At 35.9% G+C, this 18,438-nt stretch overlaps 1 protein-coding gene and 1 long non-coding RNA gene across 3 annotated transcripts in view; one reads left to right on the top strand and one right to left on the bottom strand.

The window, feature by feature from the left end:
* LOC110814996 (prolyl 4-hydroxylase 1) overlaps positions 1-15,077 on the top strand; it is a 30,342-nt gene extending 15,265 nt beyond the window's left edge. For both annotated transcript variants that reach the window (XM_022042616.2, XM_088216605.1), the window contains exons 6-11: positions 5,617-5,691; positions 6,915-6,985; positions 7,083-7,134; positions 7,249-7,338; positions 14,164-14,256; positions 14,795-15,077. In XM_022042616.2, the coding sequence (XP_021898308.1) occupies positions 5,617-5,691; positions 6,915-6,985; positions 7,083-7,134; positions 7,249-7,338; positions 14,164-14,256; positions 14,795-14,902 (489 nt within the window). In that variant the 3' untranslated portion in view covers positions 14,903-15,077. The remainder of the gene's footprint in view (positions 1-5,616; positions 5,692-6,914; positions 6,986-7,082; positions 7,135-7,248; positions 7,339-14,163; positions 14,257-14,794) is intronic.
* On the bottom strand, positions 15,030-18,216 carry LOC110814997 (uncharacterized). Its single transcript, XR_002539762.2, has 6 exons — positions 17,933-18,216; positions 17,733-17,863; positions 17,531-17,660; positions 17,377-17,457; positions 17,253-17,292; positions 15,030-15,538 (listed from the first exon to the last, which is right to left on the bottom strand). It is a non-coding gene; the product is annotated as an uncharacterized LOC110814997 (long non-coding RNA).
* Between the last annotated feature and the right edge of the window lie 222 nt (positions 18,217-18,438).

Below are 18,438 nucleotides of genomic sequence, written 5' to 3'. Positions count from 1 at the left end.
GAAACATAAGATGAAGAGTTTGAAATTTGTATTAAAATCACGCAAGTTGGTGTAGAAAGAAAAAACAAGAGAGCTTTTGAACTTGTGGAAGATGAGTCTGAGAGAGTTAGAGATAGATGGTTCTAAACCTGTGGCTTTTGGTTATGAGTCATCCTCTTCATTCTATGGAGGATCTTAAGGATGTTATTGATGTCCTGATGGGCATGTAAATAATTTTATACATGAGTTGACGCCCCCTTGATGCTTGTGAATTAATTATACATATCATACTATTTATTTTCGAAAGAACAAAGAAATCACACAAGTTGGATTTCTATCCATGTGGACATCCTTAGTAAAAAACTAATAGTATGTGCACTTAGCTTTTGACTATAAGCATTGTATTACTTTCTTTCGACCTTGTTACAGGTGTAGATGTAAGTTCAGCATTTGAGCTTGCCTAACTTTTACAAAAGAAGAAGCAGAAAACATGAACGCCACGCAGGGGCAATAGGTCGGAAAAAGAAGAAACTTGAATCGGAGGTGGTAGAAAAGGACAAATTGCGCCTCAGTCCATCATTGTGGTTCCCCATTCAAAGTTGACCAATTGTGAAGAAAGAGAGGATGAACAGGGGAAAGTGTACCCTGCCCTTGAACCAGATACAGAAACCGAGATAGAGCAGCCAATAGGCAAAAAAGAAAAATTTAGATTGGCAGATTCTCCAGAGGAGAAGAAGAGGTGGAAGAAGAAGATTATGAAGGGGTATTGGAGGATGATGTAGATTCTATCTCATCTGTCTCTTCATTTGATTTTCTAGAGGTAGAGGATATTGAAATCTCTAAAGGGGATTTTTTGAAATAACAAAGGCAGAGGTTGTGAGGGAAAAGGGAGACCATGTGGTAGATATAGCAGAAAATTTTGGCAAGTTATTTGATAGACATGTCAATGAGAAAAGCTTGACATGGCTATGTATGATCAATAGATTGGAGGTGCAGAAGCCGGGAGAGATATGCAGGCACAAGAATTTCATTCATCGGAGAAGGAATCTAATTTATACAAGAATAGCCTTGAGAAGTTATTGGGAGTAGTATTGACCCTTAGCCCTTGTGTTGTAAAATCCTTGGCAGGTGTGCAATCTGAAATGGACATTTCAGAAGGCTTGCGGGTTGGGAAGGATACCCAAGGCAATGGCATCCTCCATATTCGATGTGATTCTCATGAGTATCAGAGGATTAGTAATGAACTAAAGAATCAAGTAATATCTAGAAACTCTTCCACTAAAACTAATAATAACAAATGCTAAAATGGGGATCCCTAGTGCCCTCCTTGAGAGTTTAGACTTTAAATTAGTGAAAACATCCTGCAAAGTGGTTAGGTTAGAAGTGTCACTCAAAAATTATGTATGAAGAAAGAAAAAGGTAGAAAAAGAAATTAAGAAGGTAGAGGGTAAAATAAATCAAAGAGATCTAGGCAAAAGCTTAGGGAAGTTGCACATCTCATGAAGATAATAAGTGCGAATGTAAATGGGTTGGGGTGTGGTCTTAAGAGGAAGAAAGTAAAGGCAGTGATTAACAGGGTATGCCCTGACATAATACTTCTACAAGAAATAAAAAGGAATATACCAATAAGAGTTTGATTTGAAGTATTTGCAAGCTGAGATTTAAGGAATAGGTGGTTGTCCTGTCCTCAAGTGCCTCAAGAGGATTGCTTATTATGTGGGACACTTAGGTCCCTGGTCGAGTGGATGTGGTCGAAGGATCCTTCTCGATAACAGTTTTGCTTAATGTGAAAGGAAAGGAATCTTGGTGAATAATATGTGCTTATGGACCCGTGAAACCCTAGATGTAAACCTTGTTCTTTGGAGGAGCTATCCTTTGTTTTTGGTTTATGCAATCTACATTGGCATCTAATGCTTGTAGATTTCCTAGATTTCCTCATAGAAGTTGGGAGGTGGCAGGGAAACTATGACCATGCAAAGGTTGAATGATTTTATACAGGATTATGAGTTACACGATCTCCCACTTAATAACTCTCAATTCACTTGGTCTTGATAGACGAAATAGATGTTCTTCACATATTGATCGCTTCCTGATTTCATCATGTCGAGAGGACACTTCTCTTGATTTGATATAGGAGGTTTTACTGAGACCGGTGTTAAACCACTTCCATGTTATGTTTGATTCTCAATGTGTGCAATAAGGGTCAGGTTGGAGAACATGTGGATCCAACATCTTGGTTTTGTTGCTAGAGTGACGGAATGGTATCCTACCCAGTTAGGGGATAGGCAAGTTATAAATTTTTGCAGAAATTTTCTCTCACCTTAAGGAAAAGGTGAGAGAAAACTTATAGGGAAGAGGAAAAAGGATATTATCGAGGAATTGAAGGGTTTGGATATTTTAGATCGCAAAATAACTTACCCCAGAGTCAATTAAATTGAGTTTCTGAACTTGGGAATGAACTTGAAAAACTCTTATTCAAAGAGGAGCAAAGTCTGCAAAAGACTAGATTGACATGGGCGAAAGAGGGTGACGCCAAAATTAGGTTGTACCACTGGGTTGTTAATGGTTGGAAAAGGAGTGAGATTATGGAGCTAGAGGTGGAAAAGGGGGAGGGGAGGAATTAAGCGAGATAAGGAGCTGATAAGGCAAGAAATCACTGAGTTCTATCATAGGTTACATACTGAGGATGTGATATCTAGGCTTTTCATTAAAGGAGTTGAGTGGCAGCCCATTTGTTGTGCCAAAGCGAGTATATCAAAAGACAATTTGAGGAAGAGGAGGTACGGAAGGCTATTGGACTATGTCCATGCGTAATCCGCTAGTTTTAATGGTATTTACAAGAGCTTTTTTCCAATCGTGTCAAGACATTATCGAGAACAATATGATGGAGTTATTTGAAGAATTTCAGTTAAATGGAAAGATATGCCGAAGTATGAATTCTACCTTCATAATCCTCATGTCTAAGAAAGACAAGTCGATAGGATGTTTGATTATCGTACTTTTGGTTTGATGAGTAGAGTATACAAAATCATAGTTAAGGTGTTGTAATTATGCTTTAGTGAGGTTAGATGATACTGTCTTACCAAATCAAAATGCCCCCGTGGGAGAGAGTCAAATTCTGGACGTGTCCCTTATTTCTAATTAATCAGTGGAGTATCTGCAAAGGACAGAAAGAAAGGCCAGTCCTAGAATTAGATTTTTGAAATGGCTTATGATAGGGTGAATTAAGGATTTTTGGACTCTATGATGGATTGCAAGGGTTTTGGACCCAAATGGAAAACATGGATGAAAGGGTGCGTGGCTTTTGTCCTTTTTGCGGTGTTAGTGAATGGAAAAGCCCAGTAGTGGTTTTAAGGTACTTGGGCACTAGACAGGATGATCCATTATTTTCTTCTCTTCACTTTGGTAGTGGATGGTTTAAGTAGGATGCTTACTAGGAGATTTGAAAGAGGAGCAATTGAGGGATTTGTCATTGGAAATGATAGTTGAGGTGTCCCACCACCAATTTGCAGATGATACAGTTCTATTCCTATCGTATGATAATAGATCTGTTTTTAATGCACTCACTTTAGTTAGAGTGTTAGAACTTATGTTTGGTCTTCACAATAACATGGCAAAATGTGGTTGATCAATATTAATATGCCTGCTGGCATAGTTGACAATCTTGCGGAGGTTATTGTTTATGTGACCTTAGAATTACCTATTACATACCTTCGCATTTTGTTGGACGGTAATCCCAGGTGTAACTCATTTTGGGACAGGGTGGTCAGTAAGGCCTTTAGGCATTTAGAACATTGGGAAGGAGGTTTTTTTTCACTGGCTGGTAGGGTCTATCTTAGTTAGTAATGTTTGACTAGTATCCTTATCTAGTACATGTCCCTTTTTAAGGTTCTCACAAGTGTGATCGAGCGCATACGATAAGAAATTTTTTCATGGGCTGGGAATGGTGAGGATAGGAGAGATCACCTAGTCAAATGGGAAGTATGTTGCAGGTCTAGAGCTTTCAGAGGATTAGGCATAGAGAATCTTAGATCTAGGAATTTGTCATTATTGGTTAGTGAGACTCTGTTTTTCGCAGGAACCTGTCCTTTGAGGCATTAAATAACCAAAAGTGTTCATGGGAGTCAGTGCAATGATTGGGATGCTGTAGCCACAAGATCCACCCGTCACAAAAGTTCTGGAAGGCCCATTTCAAGTTTTCTTAACATCTAGAGTCTCTTACTAGATATAAAATGGGGATGGTTCCAAATTCATTTTTCTGGAGATCTTTGGATGGGCGACTACCCTTGGGTATCCAGTTGCCACGTCTTTTTTGCGTATCTTCTTGCCATAATACTCCGATTGATAAGTTCTTTTGCCTTCCCAATGGTTCTCTGACCTGAAATTTTCATTTCTTCCGTAGCTTGAGTGATGGAGAAATGTTTGAACTCCTTACCATGTTAAGTTTGTTACAATTGTTTCAACCTACCCAGCAGCCTAATTGTATGATATGGACCCTTAACTCATTGGATACATATAACTATAAATCGTTTTTCGATAATGTAATAATGAACCAGAGTTGTTACCAATGTACCTTTGCCAAAGCATTATGGAAAATCAAGGTTCCTTCAAAGATAAAGGTTTTATGAGTTGCTGCAAATTCCTAGCCTAACTGAGCTCTATCTCCTGACATGTATGTTATGTGCCATAAGAGCGGGGAAACTCATTCACATCTCTTTCTACATTGTGAAGTGGTGTAGAAATTATTTGTCAGGTTCTTTGACACTTTTAACTTGGCATGAGTCACTCCTATGTTGGATTATTTTATTAACACAAATTTTGGTGGTTTCCGGGTTAAGGAAAAAACCAGACCATTGTGGCTGGGTACACTTGTTGGTTTTTGGACATTTTGGATAGAAAAAAATTGGCGGATTTTTGAGGAGCGTTCTCTGTAGGACAACCTCATTTTGGGAGAAGACATTTCTGGCTTCCCTTTGTGCTAAGGCTTATGGGAAATACTCTGACATCTTCTTCATTGTCCTTTATAGGAGTTGAAATGTGATTTGTTCAGCGCTCTTTTTTCTTGTATTTTTTGTTTTGCTTTCCCTTTCTTTCAGCTGGATATCTTATCTGCTGTTCTTTTTGTAATGCTTCCTTCCTTAATAATATATATTTTTTTAATAGAAAGAAGTTTTTGCAAATTACATTTCTTTCTTGTTTCGTGATATTTGGTAGAGATAGACTACATAGATCATACACGTTTTATTTTGCATTCTTCAAGTCTTCTATTCTTTTCCCGATCAACTTTTTGCATGTAAAGGAATCATCATGGTTGGAATCTAGAATCTTCATTTTGCTTTGTGTCAACCACTGGTAAAAAGTTGCGTCAAAGAACTTCCATAAAACAAATGCCCCAGCAGTGCAACAGTGTACTTCTCCCTAGAGGTAACGTCATGGATACAGTGTGGTCTAGAAAACTACTAAAGGAATAAACTATAACCAACTTTTTTGATGCATTCTTAAACATTTTTTTCATGTGAAGGTTATAGAAATAATAGTCCGGGCATTCTGTGCTTTTCTTGTTACAATGAGCATAATGCGGAGCACATGTAGTAGGTCTTGTTACAACAAAATTTTATATCTTTTTCCACCTTTCAGGGAATTACGAGTAATGTAAGGACAAGCTCCGGTATGTTTCTGAGTCACGCAGAGAGGAAATATCCAATGATACAGGCAAGCTTCATATTTAGTTTTCTTCAATATGTCTTGTTGGCATATTTGCAATTTGTTGCTTATTTGTTCAGCATTTTAATTGGCTCGCCATTTGTGTAGGCATTTCCTTGTGCTGTTGTATCATTAGACTTGGCTTTGGAGCTTACTTATCTCAACTGCCTTTTAAAATGAAATTGTATATAAAGTTTTTCTAGAAGATTGCACATGGTTGACTTTCTTTAAGCTGTTCATCATGAATATTATTTGTTCAGCATTCTTTCAAAAAAAAGAATATTATTTGTTCAGCTGCATATAGGCCAATCCAGTTACCATGTAAGAAACTCTTAAGCAAGTTAAAGCTACTGCCTTCATTTGTATTGTCCATGGAGGTTATGTAGAATATTCTTCTTTATTTTGCTGTATGTTTTGCAAAGGAAATGCTGCTTAACCTTGCTATTTTCTTGAAGATATCAATGGTCAAAATTTTCACTAGGTAACTTCCGAAGCAAGATACAGTACGCCAAACTGTCCCCTGTCATTTTGAAATTTCAGAACTCTAGGGCCGTTTTTCAGTAAGAAGGGAACATGGATGCAGATAGAAAATTCCTATGCTGACACTATTATGAGATATTCATATAACTATGATCTTTATATATTATTAGGAATATTTAGCTTGTTTCGAAACTATTAAAGTAGACTTACTGTTTTATTAGTTTTAGAAGTCTTATTTTATTACTATTCCTTTATTTAGGGATTTTAGTCATGTTAGGCTATATAAAGACCCTATAAATGGATAGTGTTTTATTATGTAATAGATTGCTTATAAATAAAAGTATTGATTTTCTTCTCATTGAATTGACTACCCTAACAACTCGATGATTGTGATTGAGACTATAGATTGGGTTTATTGTTTATCATCTTCAATTTCGAGTTTTTCTAACCCTGGTGCTATATCATCTTTACTTCATTGGGAATCTAGATGAGAAAAAGTTTCAACATCCTCAAAAAGAAAAGAAGCGAGTGGATGCTCTTTTTTTTTTTTTTGGCTACAGTAAAGGATTATCATGTACAAGCACCAAGGGTAGCCTACATCTCCATTTATGGAATTGCATGTTAACCGATCATCGTCCCGGTTTAATTGTTTTCTATCACGATTGTAATACATTTCAAGATAATTGTTTTACTATAAGAATAATCATCATTATCGTAATTAATTGAGATTTTTTTGGTTTTGGCACAATCAGGCAATTGAAAAACGGATTTCTATCTTTTCTCAAGTACCAGCAGAAAATGGAGAGCTTATTCAAGTCTTAAGGTGGAGATTGATCTGACTTCTCTTAGTTGTAAAGTCTTATTGTAAACAAGAAAATCGATATCGTTTACAATCAAAGCTAACATCTACTGCAGCACAGGTATGAAAGGAATCAATTTTACAAGCCACACCATGACTATTTCTCTGATACTGTGAGTAGCATGATAATAGTCATTTCCTTCATATGTACCCTTGTTTACTTTTCGATTTGTAACTCTTTATGTTTGCAAAGCCCCAATATACTCTTTTCCTTGCTATTTTGGCAGTTTAACCTGAAACGTGGTGGTCAACGCATAGCAACAATGCTTATGTATTTAAGTGATGATGTTGAAGGAGGAGAAACATACTTCCCTATGGTACTTCTAATTGTATTTTGCTCAAGCTTGGTGTTTAAATATTTTGTATTAATTAGATATTATAATACCTAAACTAGTAAGTAAACTTATAAAATAAGAAATCTAAAAGATTATTCTTGCGATATAGAAGAAGATATTATTAAGATGAGAAGGAAAGTATAGCCAGGGAGGAAAAGAAATCCTTGCCAAGGAAGGAAAAATGAACTAAAAGATTTTAGTCAAACAAACTGTTGAATATGATATTTTCTTATTTTATTATTTAAATTACTTTATTATTTAATTAGGTAATTTAAATAGAAATTTCCCTATTAGTAGAATAAATATTCTATAAATATTCAGGTGTAACAACCTAAAGGGTGAAAAATAAATTTTTTTTTCCAAATTCTATAGGGTATCAGAGCAAAATTAAATATATTTTGGTATTTTATTTTTAGAGTTTTTTTAAAACCCTAAAACAAAAAAAGGAAGCTGAGGAGAAAGAGGACCAGTCCAGGGAGAAGAGAGGAAAAATCAGAGGAAGGGAGAAGGCAGTCGGATCCTTCCTCCACCGTGCGCAGAGCCGCGCAAAGGGTGAGCCTGTTTCTTCCTCCACCGCGCGCAGAGTCGCGTGGCCCAGTTGCTTCTTCCACCGCGCGTAGAGACGCGAAGACGCTCTCAATTTTCTTCTTCTTTAGCCGTGCACAGAGACGCGTGACCTAGTTCCCTTCTTCAGTCGTGCGCAGAGCCGCGCAGGGCACCGAGGTTTCCTTCTTCTTCAGCCGCGTGCAGAAACACGCTACCCAGTTTCCTCTTCAGCCGTGCGCAGAGCCGCACGACAACCTTTGGTTTCTTCTTCCTCCGTGCATAAAGACGCACAATCTGCCTCCGATCATACGAAGCCTCTGGCCGCGACCTACCGGCCTTCTACCAGACATAAGTTTTTCCCTTCGCCTAGCCGACTCTTTTTTGAGTTGAGTTTGAGCCGTTTTTAGCCAATTTTGAGCTGGTTTTGAGCCGATCTTGATTTTGAGCCAATCACGAGCCATTTGGAGCTGAACCCGAGCTGTTTTTGGACCGAACCGAACTGTGCTGCTGCCTAACATATTTAATTCTGGTTTACAACTTGATATGCAAATTGTACATGAAAAATATCCCTGCATCAACTTAAGGGAGAGTGTTGAATACGATATTTTTCTATTTTTTTGTTTAAATTACTTTATTATTTAATTAGATAATTTAATGTAATTAGAAGTTTACTAAAATAGGAATTTCCCTATTAGTAGAATAGGTATTGTATAAATACTTAGGTGTAACAACGTAAAGAGTGATAATAAAATTAATATTTTTTCTCCAAATTCTACACAAATAAATTTGAAAAATGAAAAAATATAGAAAAATGAAATGCTACAAGCTGTCTATAATATGTCCCGGTATCAATGGAGATCGGTGATGCAAATATCTGGAAAGAACCATATCCTTTGGCTCAAAGTGGCACCAAAAATGTCACCCTCTCCTACAATTCAGAATATGAATGGATCCTGTTGTTGAAAATCCTCAAATTGCGCGTCAACTAGATGCACCAGAGACCAGTGAACAGCACCCTCTGCCACAGGGGTTTGGCAGCCTTCTGAATCCCTTACCCTTTGATAAACGTACACAGAAATCTAAAAGATTATAATTCTTATAGTATTCAAAATATACCTAAAAAGAAATTAAAATATTACAATGCTTAAATAAATCTAATGACTTAAAAATACAAAACAATAATAGTAATTACTAAAGATTTCCTTAATAAAAAAATTATTCTAAAGTAAGATCTTTTTGTTATGCATCTTTCTGCCGTACTTGCTAAAAACCCGATCTCAAGTTTTGAAGTGGCAGAGCACCAAGGTAGGAAAAGTTCGAACATGTTCTTCAAAATTTTCAAAAAAGCTGAGACTCTCTCTGGTGAAATAGTATATTTGAAAAGCTCTCTCTGGTGGAAGTTCAGTAGATTTGAGAAATACTATGCATGTACTTGCGACAATAGTTGAGCGTTAGGCAAAATTACACCTCCATCCTTTCCCCCGTTTACTGCTTCCAAGCCCAAGAATCCATGGGTATCTCTACCTTTCGACACATAGTAAATTATCATCATTAGACTGCCATTTCTTCGTAATCATCTTCTCCAGTTTAGTATACTTAAATTTGTTCATTCTGTAATTCCTTGCAACATGATGTTTTGACCTCCCTTATGTAAGGTGGCTTGATACTGCGGGAAATCAAAAGAAACAGGATTGAAATATCTCATCAAAGCTACAGTACAAATAGCATCATAGCTCCCAATTCAAGCACTCAGAAATTTTATTAAAAAATGTGGTTTTAAATCTTCCATTTACACCAAATACATTCACCTTCACTAACCACTTTTTGGTTGGTGCAACCATTGTCAGAGTTTTTCTGCTCACAACTTCTCGCCCAATGTTTGGCCACCCTCTCATCTATAAATGATTTTGAACTTCCACAACCAAGCAAAATAATAACTATCATATGCTCTATAACCCTCTTCAGTTTTACAGTACTCCCAGCACAGTGTCCTCAATAGCTTGAAAGGCAAGGGTGCATGTATCCTCTTCTGGCTCCTAGGTTGCCTCCTCTCCTTTACTGCTCTTTTCACTGTCCTCGTCGCACTCCTCTATACTTGACACAATTTTGAGTTTGCACTATTTAATCGGAAAATTTTTTTCTCCACAGTTATAGCATGAGTTAGAAGAATGTTCAGGTTCTACTGTGCTTGGGTATAGGTTTTTGTTTGGAACATAGGGTAACATTTCTCTGTTTCTGTCTATGTAACAATGGGTCTGTTTTCAGAAGGGAATCGGACTGTGATTGAGCACTAGGTTGGCTAACATTTTGTTGCTGTGGCATAGTCGAGGAATAGCTCCAGTATTGTTTTTGGCAGAGTGTTTTGGTGATTCTTTGGTTTAAATTTACAATGGCGGTCCATGGCCTCCAGAACTTCTTGAAGAAGGGCTAGTTCAAATTCTTGATTAAGGTTCTGGCATTTCGACCTTTTAATCATAGATCTAAGTTCTTCATTCAGGCCCCTAATGAAGTTAGAGATGAAGTTTCTCTCCAAGAGTGATGGATTATCTCAAAGCAAGATAGGTCGGAGCTCTTTGAAATTTTCTTGGTGATTCTCCACAGAACCTCTCTACTTCAGCCTCTTGGATCCCTTGGACAACATCTAGTCTTGTCGCCTCCACAGATAAACAACACAGTTCCTCCAACAAGCACACTTCAATTTTGACCTTCACAATGAGCATACCAACCCTGGTACCATATAAGAGAAAGGCTATCTCAATTTTTTGGTCTGCTGGCACCTCATATACCAGGAAGTATCTCTGACACCTTCAAAGCGAAGCCCGAGGGTTAATTCCGTCGGACTAGGGTATATCAACACAAGGAACAACATTCAGCATTAAACTCCCGAGGCTGTTACTACATGTCCCAACCTTGCAGTGTTTCAAGAGCAAAATTCCCTTGCCCATCACATGATAAGGAGGGGAATTTACTTTGAGTGTGGCTCCAAAGGGTGCATCATCTCGTTAAGAGTTCTGCGAGGTTCTCAAAGCATTATTCATCATCCTTCACTTTGTTGATGCCACTAATAGAGCTCCTCTTTGCATTCATTTTTTTTTTTTTAAAGTATGAAGTATATTAAGAGGCACCAAGGGAGTACTATTCATGTATAAAATATTTACAAAGTAGTAATAATGTTTATGACATTCTCAAAATCTTCTCCCCTATATATGTCATGATCCAAATCAACGAACTAAATAAATGAAACCATCTGTTCCTAATTTTTACCATCTCATCCTTAATACCATCAAAAGCTCTACTATTAACTTCTTTTCAAATGACCCAGAAAATGGTTATCGGAATAAACTTCACAATTTTTTTCTTCTCACATAACCCCTTCCAAGCCCACAACTCTCTCTCACCGACCCAACAATTGCCCACTTGATGCCAACGAGATTGTACACCATAGTCCACATTTCATAAACCACCAGGCATCACTTGAGGATATGATTACAAGTCTCAACAGCTCTTTTACAGAGATAGCATCTATTCATCATAGTTCTGCCTTGTTATGTTTTTCACAGAACCTTAAATTTTAGTTATGATATTGGTGTCTCTGGCCGATTCCATGTACTGAGTCTTTGTTGGTAGATCATGATTGCTCCTTCACCTGTGAGTCATCACAGTGATGGAAGCAAGGATTTTGTCGGAATCGAAGGGTTCTAGTACCAAGTTTCCTGGATTCTTAGACGTAAGCTTAATTCTAGAGCTAGGATTAGCTTTGGGTGAGATGGGAATTTCAAAAGTTGAGAAGGAAGAAGAATTCCATTAGTTAACAGAGAAGGATATTTGAGAGAGAAAAGGGAAAGTGTTGATTACACTTAATTTTTATGGTTTATGATTTAATGGTAATATTCTCTCCAGATTCCATCCCTTACTACTCTGCTAGTCCCTTTATTTCTAAAATTCCAATAAAATAACGAACCATAACCGAGTGCAATAACAAAAAGATCACAGCTACCTAAAAGAGACGAAACTAGGAATAAAACATCCCTGAAATTACAAGGTTTATCCATTTATCTCTTAAGTTGGTTCCATGATTGCTCTGCTTTCTCCAGCTTCCTTGATTCCTTCAGCGGTTCTCGTTTCCTCCAGGTTATGTTCAGTCTCTTTCTTAGCGTCTAACTTCTGCATACAAGTCTATTTCTTACTCAGTATTTAACTAATACTTTTTTCATATATGCAACAATGATTGTGAGAGTTTTTAATATAGACAACATTTTGAATACAATGATATTTGATACGATTTAATTGTGGATGTATGTCAACACTCTCTATGCATCCATATAAACCAAAAACTTGATACAACAAATTATATGTAATTGGGTTGAATATATGATGAATTAGATTTGAATTAAAGATGATCTCCTTTGGAAGTGATTGTTAGGTGCCAATATAACCAATTTTATGTGGTGGAAAAATTTTAGTTCTCTTTTTGGCTGCCAAAATGAAGGTAGGAATATATATTGCATTTTGATACCAACTGATGCATGTTGAATAATGACTAAACTAATTTGTCGTACATACAGTTTAGAGATCAATTTGAAAGAATATAAGGAGAAATACATTTAACAAGATAGGTTAGACCAAAAGATATCAGAAGAAGGAAGATAGAGAAAGGTAAAAGGGAACAAAACCAATCAGACAAAGAAACCCACCCTTAATTTATCATCATCTCTTTTCTTTTTCTTTTTTTTTTTTCAGTTGGTGACTACTAGCCTTTGTTTGAGAATTATTTAAAACTAATAAGGAAAATTATAAAAGAGGGGGAAAAAAGGCAAAGCCACTATAAAAAGCTGTGGCAATACAAAATAGCATGGCATGTCACTTGGTCTAGTTACGGAAAAATCAGAGTTCTGGGTTGCAGAATTTCTCTATGATTTCCTACCTTTTTGATCTATTTTTATAAGAGAATTTTAGGCTTGTTGAAAGAGAATGAAATGATATCTTTAGCGAGAAACTATCCAAAACTTTTATCTGAAAAATACTTGGTTATCTTATTCCTCATAGGAAACAGCCTTTTCTGGCATTTCAGATGAAACTAACCTACTTGTTGAATGAGAGAAATTTAAACACTGAACTTCCTACATAATTGCTATTGACTTGGACCACATTACTCTACCTTGGCAATGATACTAATTCTTTTTTTTGAAATAAACCTTGGCAATAATACTAATAACACAACATTCTGACATAATGTTTAATTACTAATTGTTCTTTCTATGAGTGAAGTGAATGTAAACTTTGCCAGTGAGTGGTACCATTTTGGTTACCAAAACCTAAATAGGCTGGTTGTTGGTTCACAACATAGGAACCCTATCTCTTTATGTGCCAAAAAGGAAGAATTCCCTAAAGAGATCGTGTGCTTTGACCTAAAGATAAGCAAAAGACACCATCCTGTCTCAGAGGGCATTAACCAAATTGGACTGCAGCATAAATATCCTCGCATTTCTCTTTGACCAAAAGTCCTATAACCTTGCAAAATATTCCCTCTCTAGAGCACTATATGATCCTTATTCCCAAAAATCTACAAGGAGTTAGACACATTATCCTGGTTCTTGTTCTCAAAACTATACAAGGGGATAGCACATAATCCCTAAACATGTTGAAGAGAAAATAGTTAGTTCAATCCTTCAAGCATCTCTGAGTAAAGGAAGAGATGACTATTTTTCGAGCCATGGGAGCACATAAAAGATCTGGAAAAAAAGTTCTTTTTGAGGTTTATGATCGTGAAATGTCCCTAAAGAGGTAACAAATTTTTTCTACCAACTACTACGATACAGAATTGCATATGTTGTGTAAATGTTTTCTGTTATTATAACAATTCCTTTAAAAAGAAGCAAAGCTGCAATGAGCAACTGCCATTGTCTTCAGGCCAGTGCATAATATTATATATTATGCATATAACATATATATAATACATCTTGGGCCACTGTTCATGAAGATTCTTGACTTCAAGTAATGGAAAGATAAGTCTCGTTATCTTATTGATGTTATTTACTGTTTCCATCCATCTTCAATAGTTATCCTGATGAGAGCTCTGGAATGGTAAAGAAATGCGTAAAAACATTCTGATAGTTAGCATCCATTTCAGTTGCCAGTAACTGGTGCAAGCATAAATTTGTGTATTAATCTAATTTTATGATACCTTATGTTTATAATGTGAAGTATTGATTTGTTGATCTTTTGAATGGAAGTCAATCCTTAACTTTAATCCTTTTGTAGGCTGGTTCCGGTGACTGCAGCTGTGGTGGGAGGACTGTGAAGGGATTGTCTGTAAAACCAATTCAAGGAGATGCAGTACTTTTCTGGAGCATGGTTGGTTTACACTACACTGCCTGAATTTATGCACAGCTAGATATATGTTAATGCTGTGCTATCTTTTCCCTCCTTATATAATCTTCATTTTCCTGAATGTGTTAGCTTCTGTCTTTCCACATTAATTTGTTGTGTTAATAAGCAGTAAGCTTATCATGATTCATGTTTCTATAGAACAAAGGACTTCCACTTAAGTTCTTTTTTCTTCCTTTCGTTGATAGTGTTAGTTGCATTCTCAGAGGATTGTGAGAGTACGCCTCCTTCTGGTTATGACATAACTTTTTAAGTTTCTACTCTCTAAATTTACTTGTTCATATACATAAAAGTACGTAAGATAGTTCAGAATATATTATAGAATTATTTTTATTTGATTGTTTCAAAAGCAGAGAGGCACACATCAGAATGCATGTTTTTATTAACGGTATACATGTAAAACTTATAGAAGTGTAGACATGGAAAATTAATTGATATTTTTGTTTCTGAAGTGAAGATTGATGTTATAATTTTTTAAATGCTTGTGTGGTACTTGGTTATTCAGGGACTAGATGGACAGTCAGATCCAAGTAGCCTACATGGGGGATGTGAAGTCCTGGCAGGAGAGAAATGGTCAGCTACAAAATGGATGAGACAGAGAACAACCTCCTGATATATCATATATCCTTTTGCCTCATTTTATGATGTTATACATGTAGTTCAGAAAATACAAGACTTAGCTACGTTGCTGATTCTTTACCTACAAATATTAAGCATGATAAATTGTTCGTATGGTCTCATTACAGATAAATATATATATATAGATATAATCATTTTTTTTTCTTTTACTTCGTAATTTTCATCAGCTTTACATCTGAGTAAAAATAAATTAATAAAGGCGGAAAGTAAAAGTATGATTATGGACTATATAAAATATTTATATAATTCAAATGGTCTTCAGGTTCACCCTCTGTTGTGTTGAGCATCTCATTGTCTGAAAAACATGATGGGATGAAATAAGTTCACTTCTGCTCGGCATGAAACTTGTCAAAATTGATCTCAATGTCTCCATGTCAAGTTTGAACCACGTTTGAAAATGTGTTCAACAGTTTTGGATGCAACTCTTAGAAAGAGTGCAAACTCAATGTCTCCTCAGGTGCTGTGGAAAACAACAAGAGCGGAACCCAACTCGGACTCTTGGGACAACATACCATTGGTACCAACAAATATGAAGTACAATTATCCAACACATATTTCCTTCAAATATCAAACACATCGGTATGAGCACCGACATTTCCTTTTTCATTCCCTGTGATTTTCGTGATGTTAACCGTCTATTAAAGCATCTAAATGGTTCACATCTATGTTTTTTATTTTTTTGTTAATAAAATTTTTGATATGAAATTTTCTTACAGCAAAAAGATAACTTCTAGAATTAACCCAACAATATTTTCAATAAACTCAATATTAACTCTAGAGCAAAGTTCCATCAAAATCTCTTATAAAACTCTTTTTGTTTAATATCCAGAGCATAATAACCTCAATATAATCCGTCGAGGTTAAATTAGAACATATCAAATATAATAATATAAGTCATTAACTACATAGACACAACAATCAATGAAGAAATTTGTCACTGGTTAATTTGATTGTATAACGAAATTTGCATTTTTTATCTCCTTAAAGATGAATAAGTTGGCAAGATTGTTACATCATCAACAAGAAAATTCATTGATAGACATTGAAAACAATGACTATATATGTCACACGCCAAAATTCTATAATGAGGCACAAATCCTACTCATGTCATTCTTTATACAATGGGCTCATAAAATATGCATATATATAGTTCAAAAATTTAACATAAAACCTAACATCCCAATTGATATATACAACAGTTATTTATATAGAACATGAGACAAAAAAATTTAAAGTTTAACAAAACAAGCAAAAATTTCTAGAATATGAACAAAATATACATGGACTGGAATACTTTCATAAGTTTTACTCGTCCAACAACGATTATGTCTCTTATTTCTCATATGAAAAATATCATGGTGAAATTTAATGAACTTCACTAACTCAATAAGTATTTTCGTTCTTCCAAATTCATATTAAACATCATGCAAAACACACAACATGTGATAGATGCAGTGGTAATGTTTTTAACACAAAATTAATTTATAATTTTCACCATTTTCTAAACCAGAATTTACTTATTAAACACAATTATTTCGGACACTCCTATTTTACATGTTTCTAATCGGATTTCTTAATTACACTCAAATATCATTTATAGTCTCGAAATATCACCACATATACTCGAAAAAATATATATACACTCGGAAGGACATCTCTAGGGTTTCATCGTACGATGTCATTTATGTCGTTGTCAATGAGAGATGAAATAGATCATCCCATCGCATGGATAACGCACATACAAGATCTTACATGGGCCACAACAGTTATGTTTGCTAGGTGACCCACTCTCACAAACACATATCTACGTCTGTACTAGATTTCAAACTCTATCTATGTGCAGATCTACTATACCCGCTGAACTTCAGACACATACACACACTCCCTTACTCGATTCAGACTAAACGAGAAAACATCCAGGGTCTATATACTATTCACTCTCAACATCTCCTTTCCCAATTTCTTATTTACTTCCCTTTTATTCTATTTTTCTTTTTAAATATTATTTAAGTTAATTTATTTTATAATTAATTCATTTATACTTTTATTAGGTTTCTTACGTTATTTCTTTTTTCTCAATCTTTCATTTTATTAGGGGTTTCTTTTCACTTATAATTTTGTTATCAAAATTTCAAATATTATTAGTCCTTAATTTTTCAGTTTCCATCTCATGATTTCCAAATAAGTTAGGGTCACTTGTCATAGGTCCATGTTCTGTTCTTCATCAAGCAATCAGGTCAATATCTGTTTACAAAATAAATTCAAAAATACACATGTATAGGTTTTCAAAATCCAAATTCAAGTTGGAATAAAGAAATACTTACCAAAGTCCCTCAACAAATTGTACTCCATTTGATCAATAGCCTAGAATCACCATACATAATTTAATTAACGAAAATGAATTAAACCTAAAAGAAACTACTAACAATGGTTGTTTTGGGTAATTACCACAACAATCTCATTCTTCAGTATTCAACGAACCACCACTTTAGCTCTTTGCTTAGGGTTGGATGATTTTGTTCCTAAAATCTACACGTATACATATACATATGTATTAGCACCCGTATTCACCAAACTCAACAACAAGGAAAAGGAATGTTACCCGATTCGGTTTGCTGCGGTGAAGGCCAAACAACTTCATTTTTTCGATTTTTACTACTAGAGACGATTTTTGATTTTTTCCGAGAAGACTTCACTCATCGTGGCAAAGTGAGCGCTCTAGCTCCCGAAACCTGCACACACACACACACACATGAATACCTATTTTGTCAAGAACACACACCAAAAGAGGAAAAGGAACGCACTTGGTTCGGGTGCGGTGCACTGAAAACCCGAACAGCCTCGGGTTTGACTCTTAGCTTCTGGAGGATGGTCTCCCTGGGTTCCCCGAGAGTACTCCTCGCTTGCTTCGAAGATTGGGTGATTGGTTTCACACCTACACGCCAATTAGTGTTAAATAGAAAAAGAGAATCTCGAAAAAAAAAATGGAAAGCACGAAACTTACCGAATTTCGGACACTAACATCGTATGCAACACGGTGTTTCTCGATCGCGATTCCCTTTTCTTCCTTTCCCTTCGGCTTTTTGCCTCCGTGACACCTCCTCATTTCCCTTTTCGACAGCATTTCCGTCTCCCCTTCTAGTTTCTTTGCTTGTCTCTCCTTCACACGATGTTCCCTTCTCCTTATCGGCTCGACTCCTCCTCAATCTCGGTCTACTCTCTCACCCGGTCGGCTCCTCTCCTCCTTTCTCATTTCAGTTCTCATTTGCTGAATGAAGGAGAAAACTCTAATTGTTTCTTTAAATACCCATCTCCTTAGTCGTATGATCTTGTAAGATTCAATATGGGCTGTTTAATATGATGAAATTCTAATCCGTTGGATCATCAGACGGTTTGATCAAGACCGTCCATTTTCTGATTTCTTTTTTTCCCCTTCCATTTTTATTTAATTATGCTTTTGCCCCTCTTTTTCCTACATGTTTTCATTTAGGTCCTTAAAATTTATAAAAA

The sequence above is a fragment of the Carica papaya genome, chromosome 3 (genome assembly GCF_054855325.1).
Source record: "Carica papaya isolate Zhongbai chromosome 3, ASM5485532v1, whole genome shotgun sequence".
NCBI classification, from domain to species: domain Eukaryota; kingdom Viridiplantae; phylum Streptophyta; class Magnoliopsida; order Brassicales; family Caricaceae; genus Carica; species Carica papaya.
Note: the sequence above shows the minus strand (reverse complement) of the source record. Positions and strands in the feature narration are given on the sequence as shown.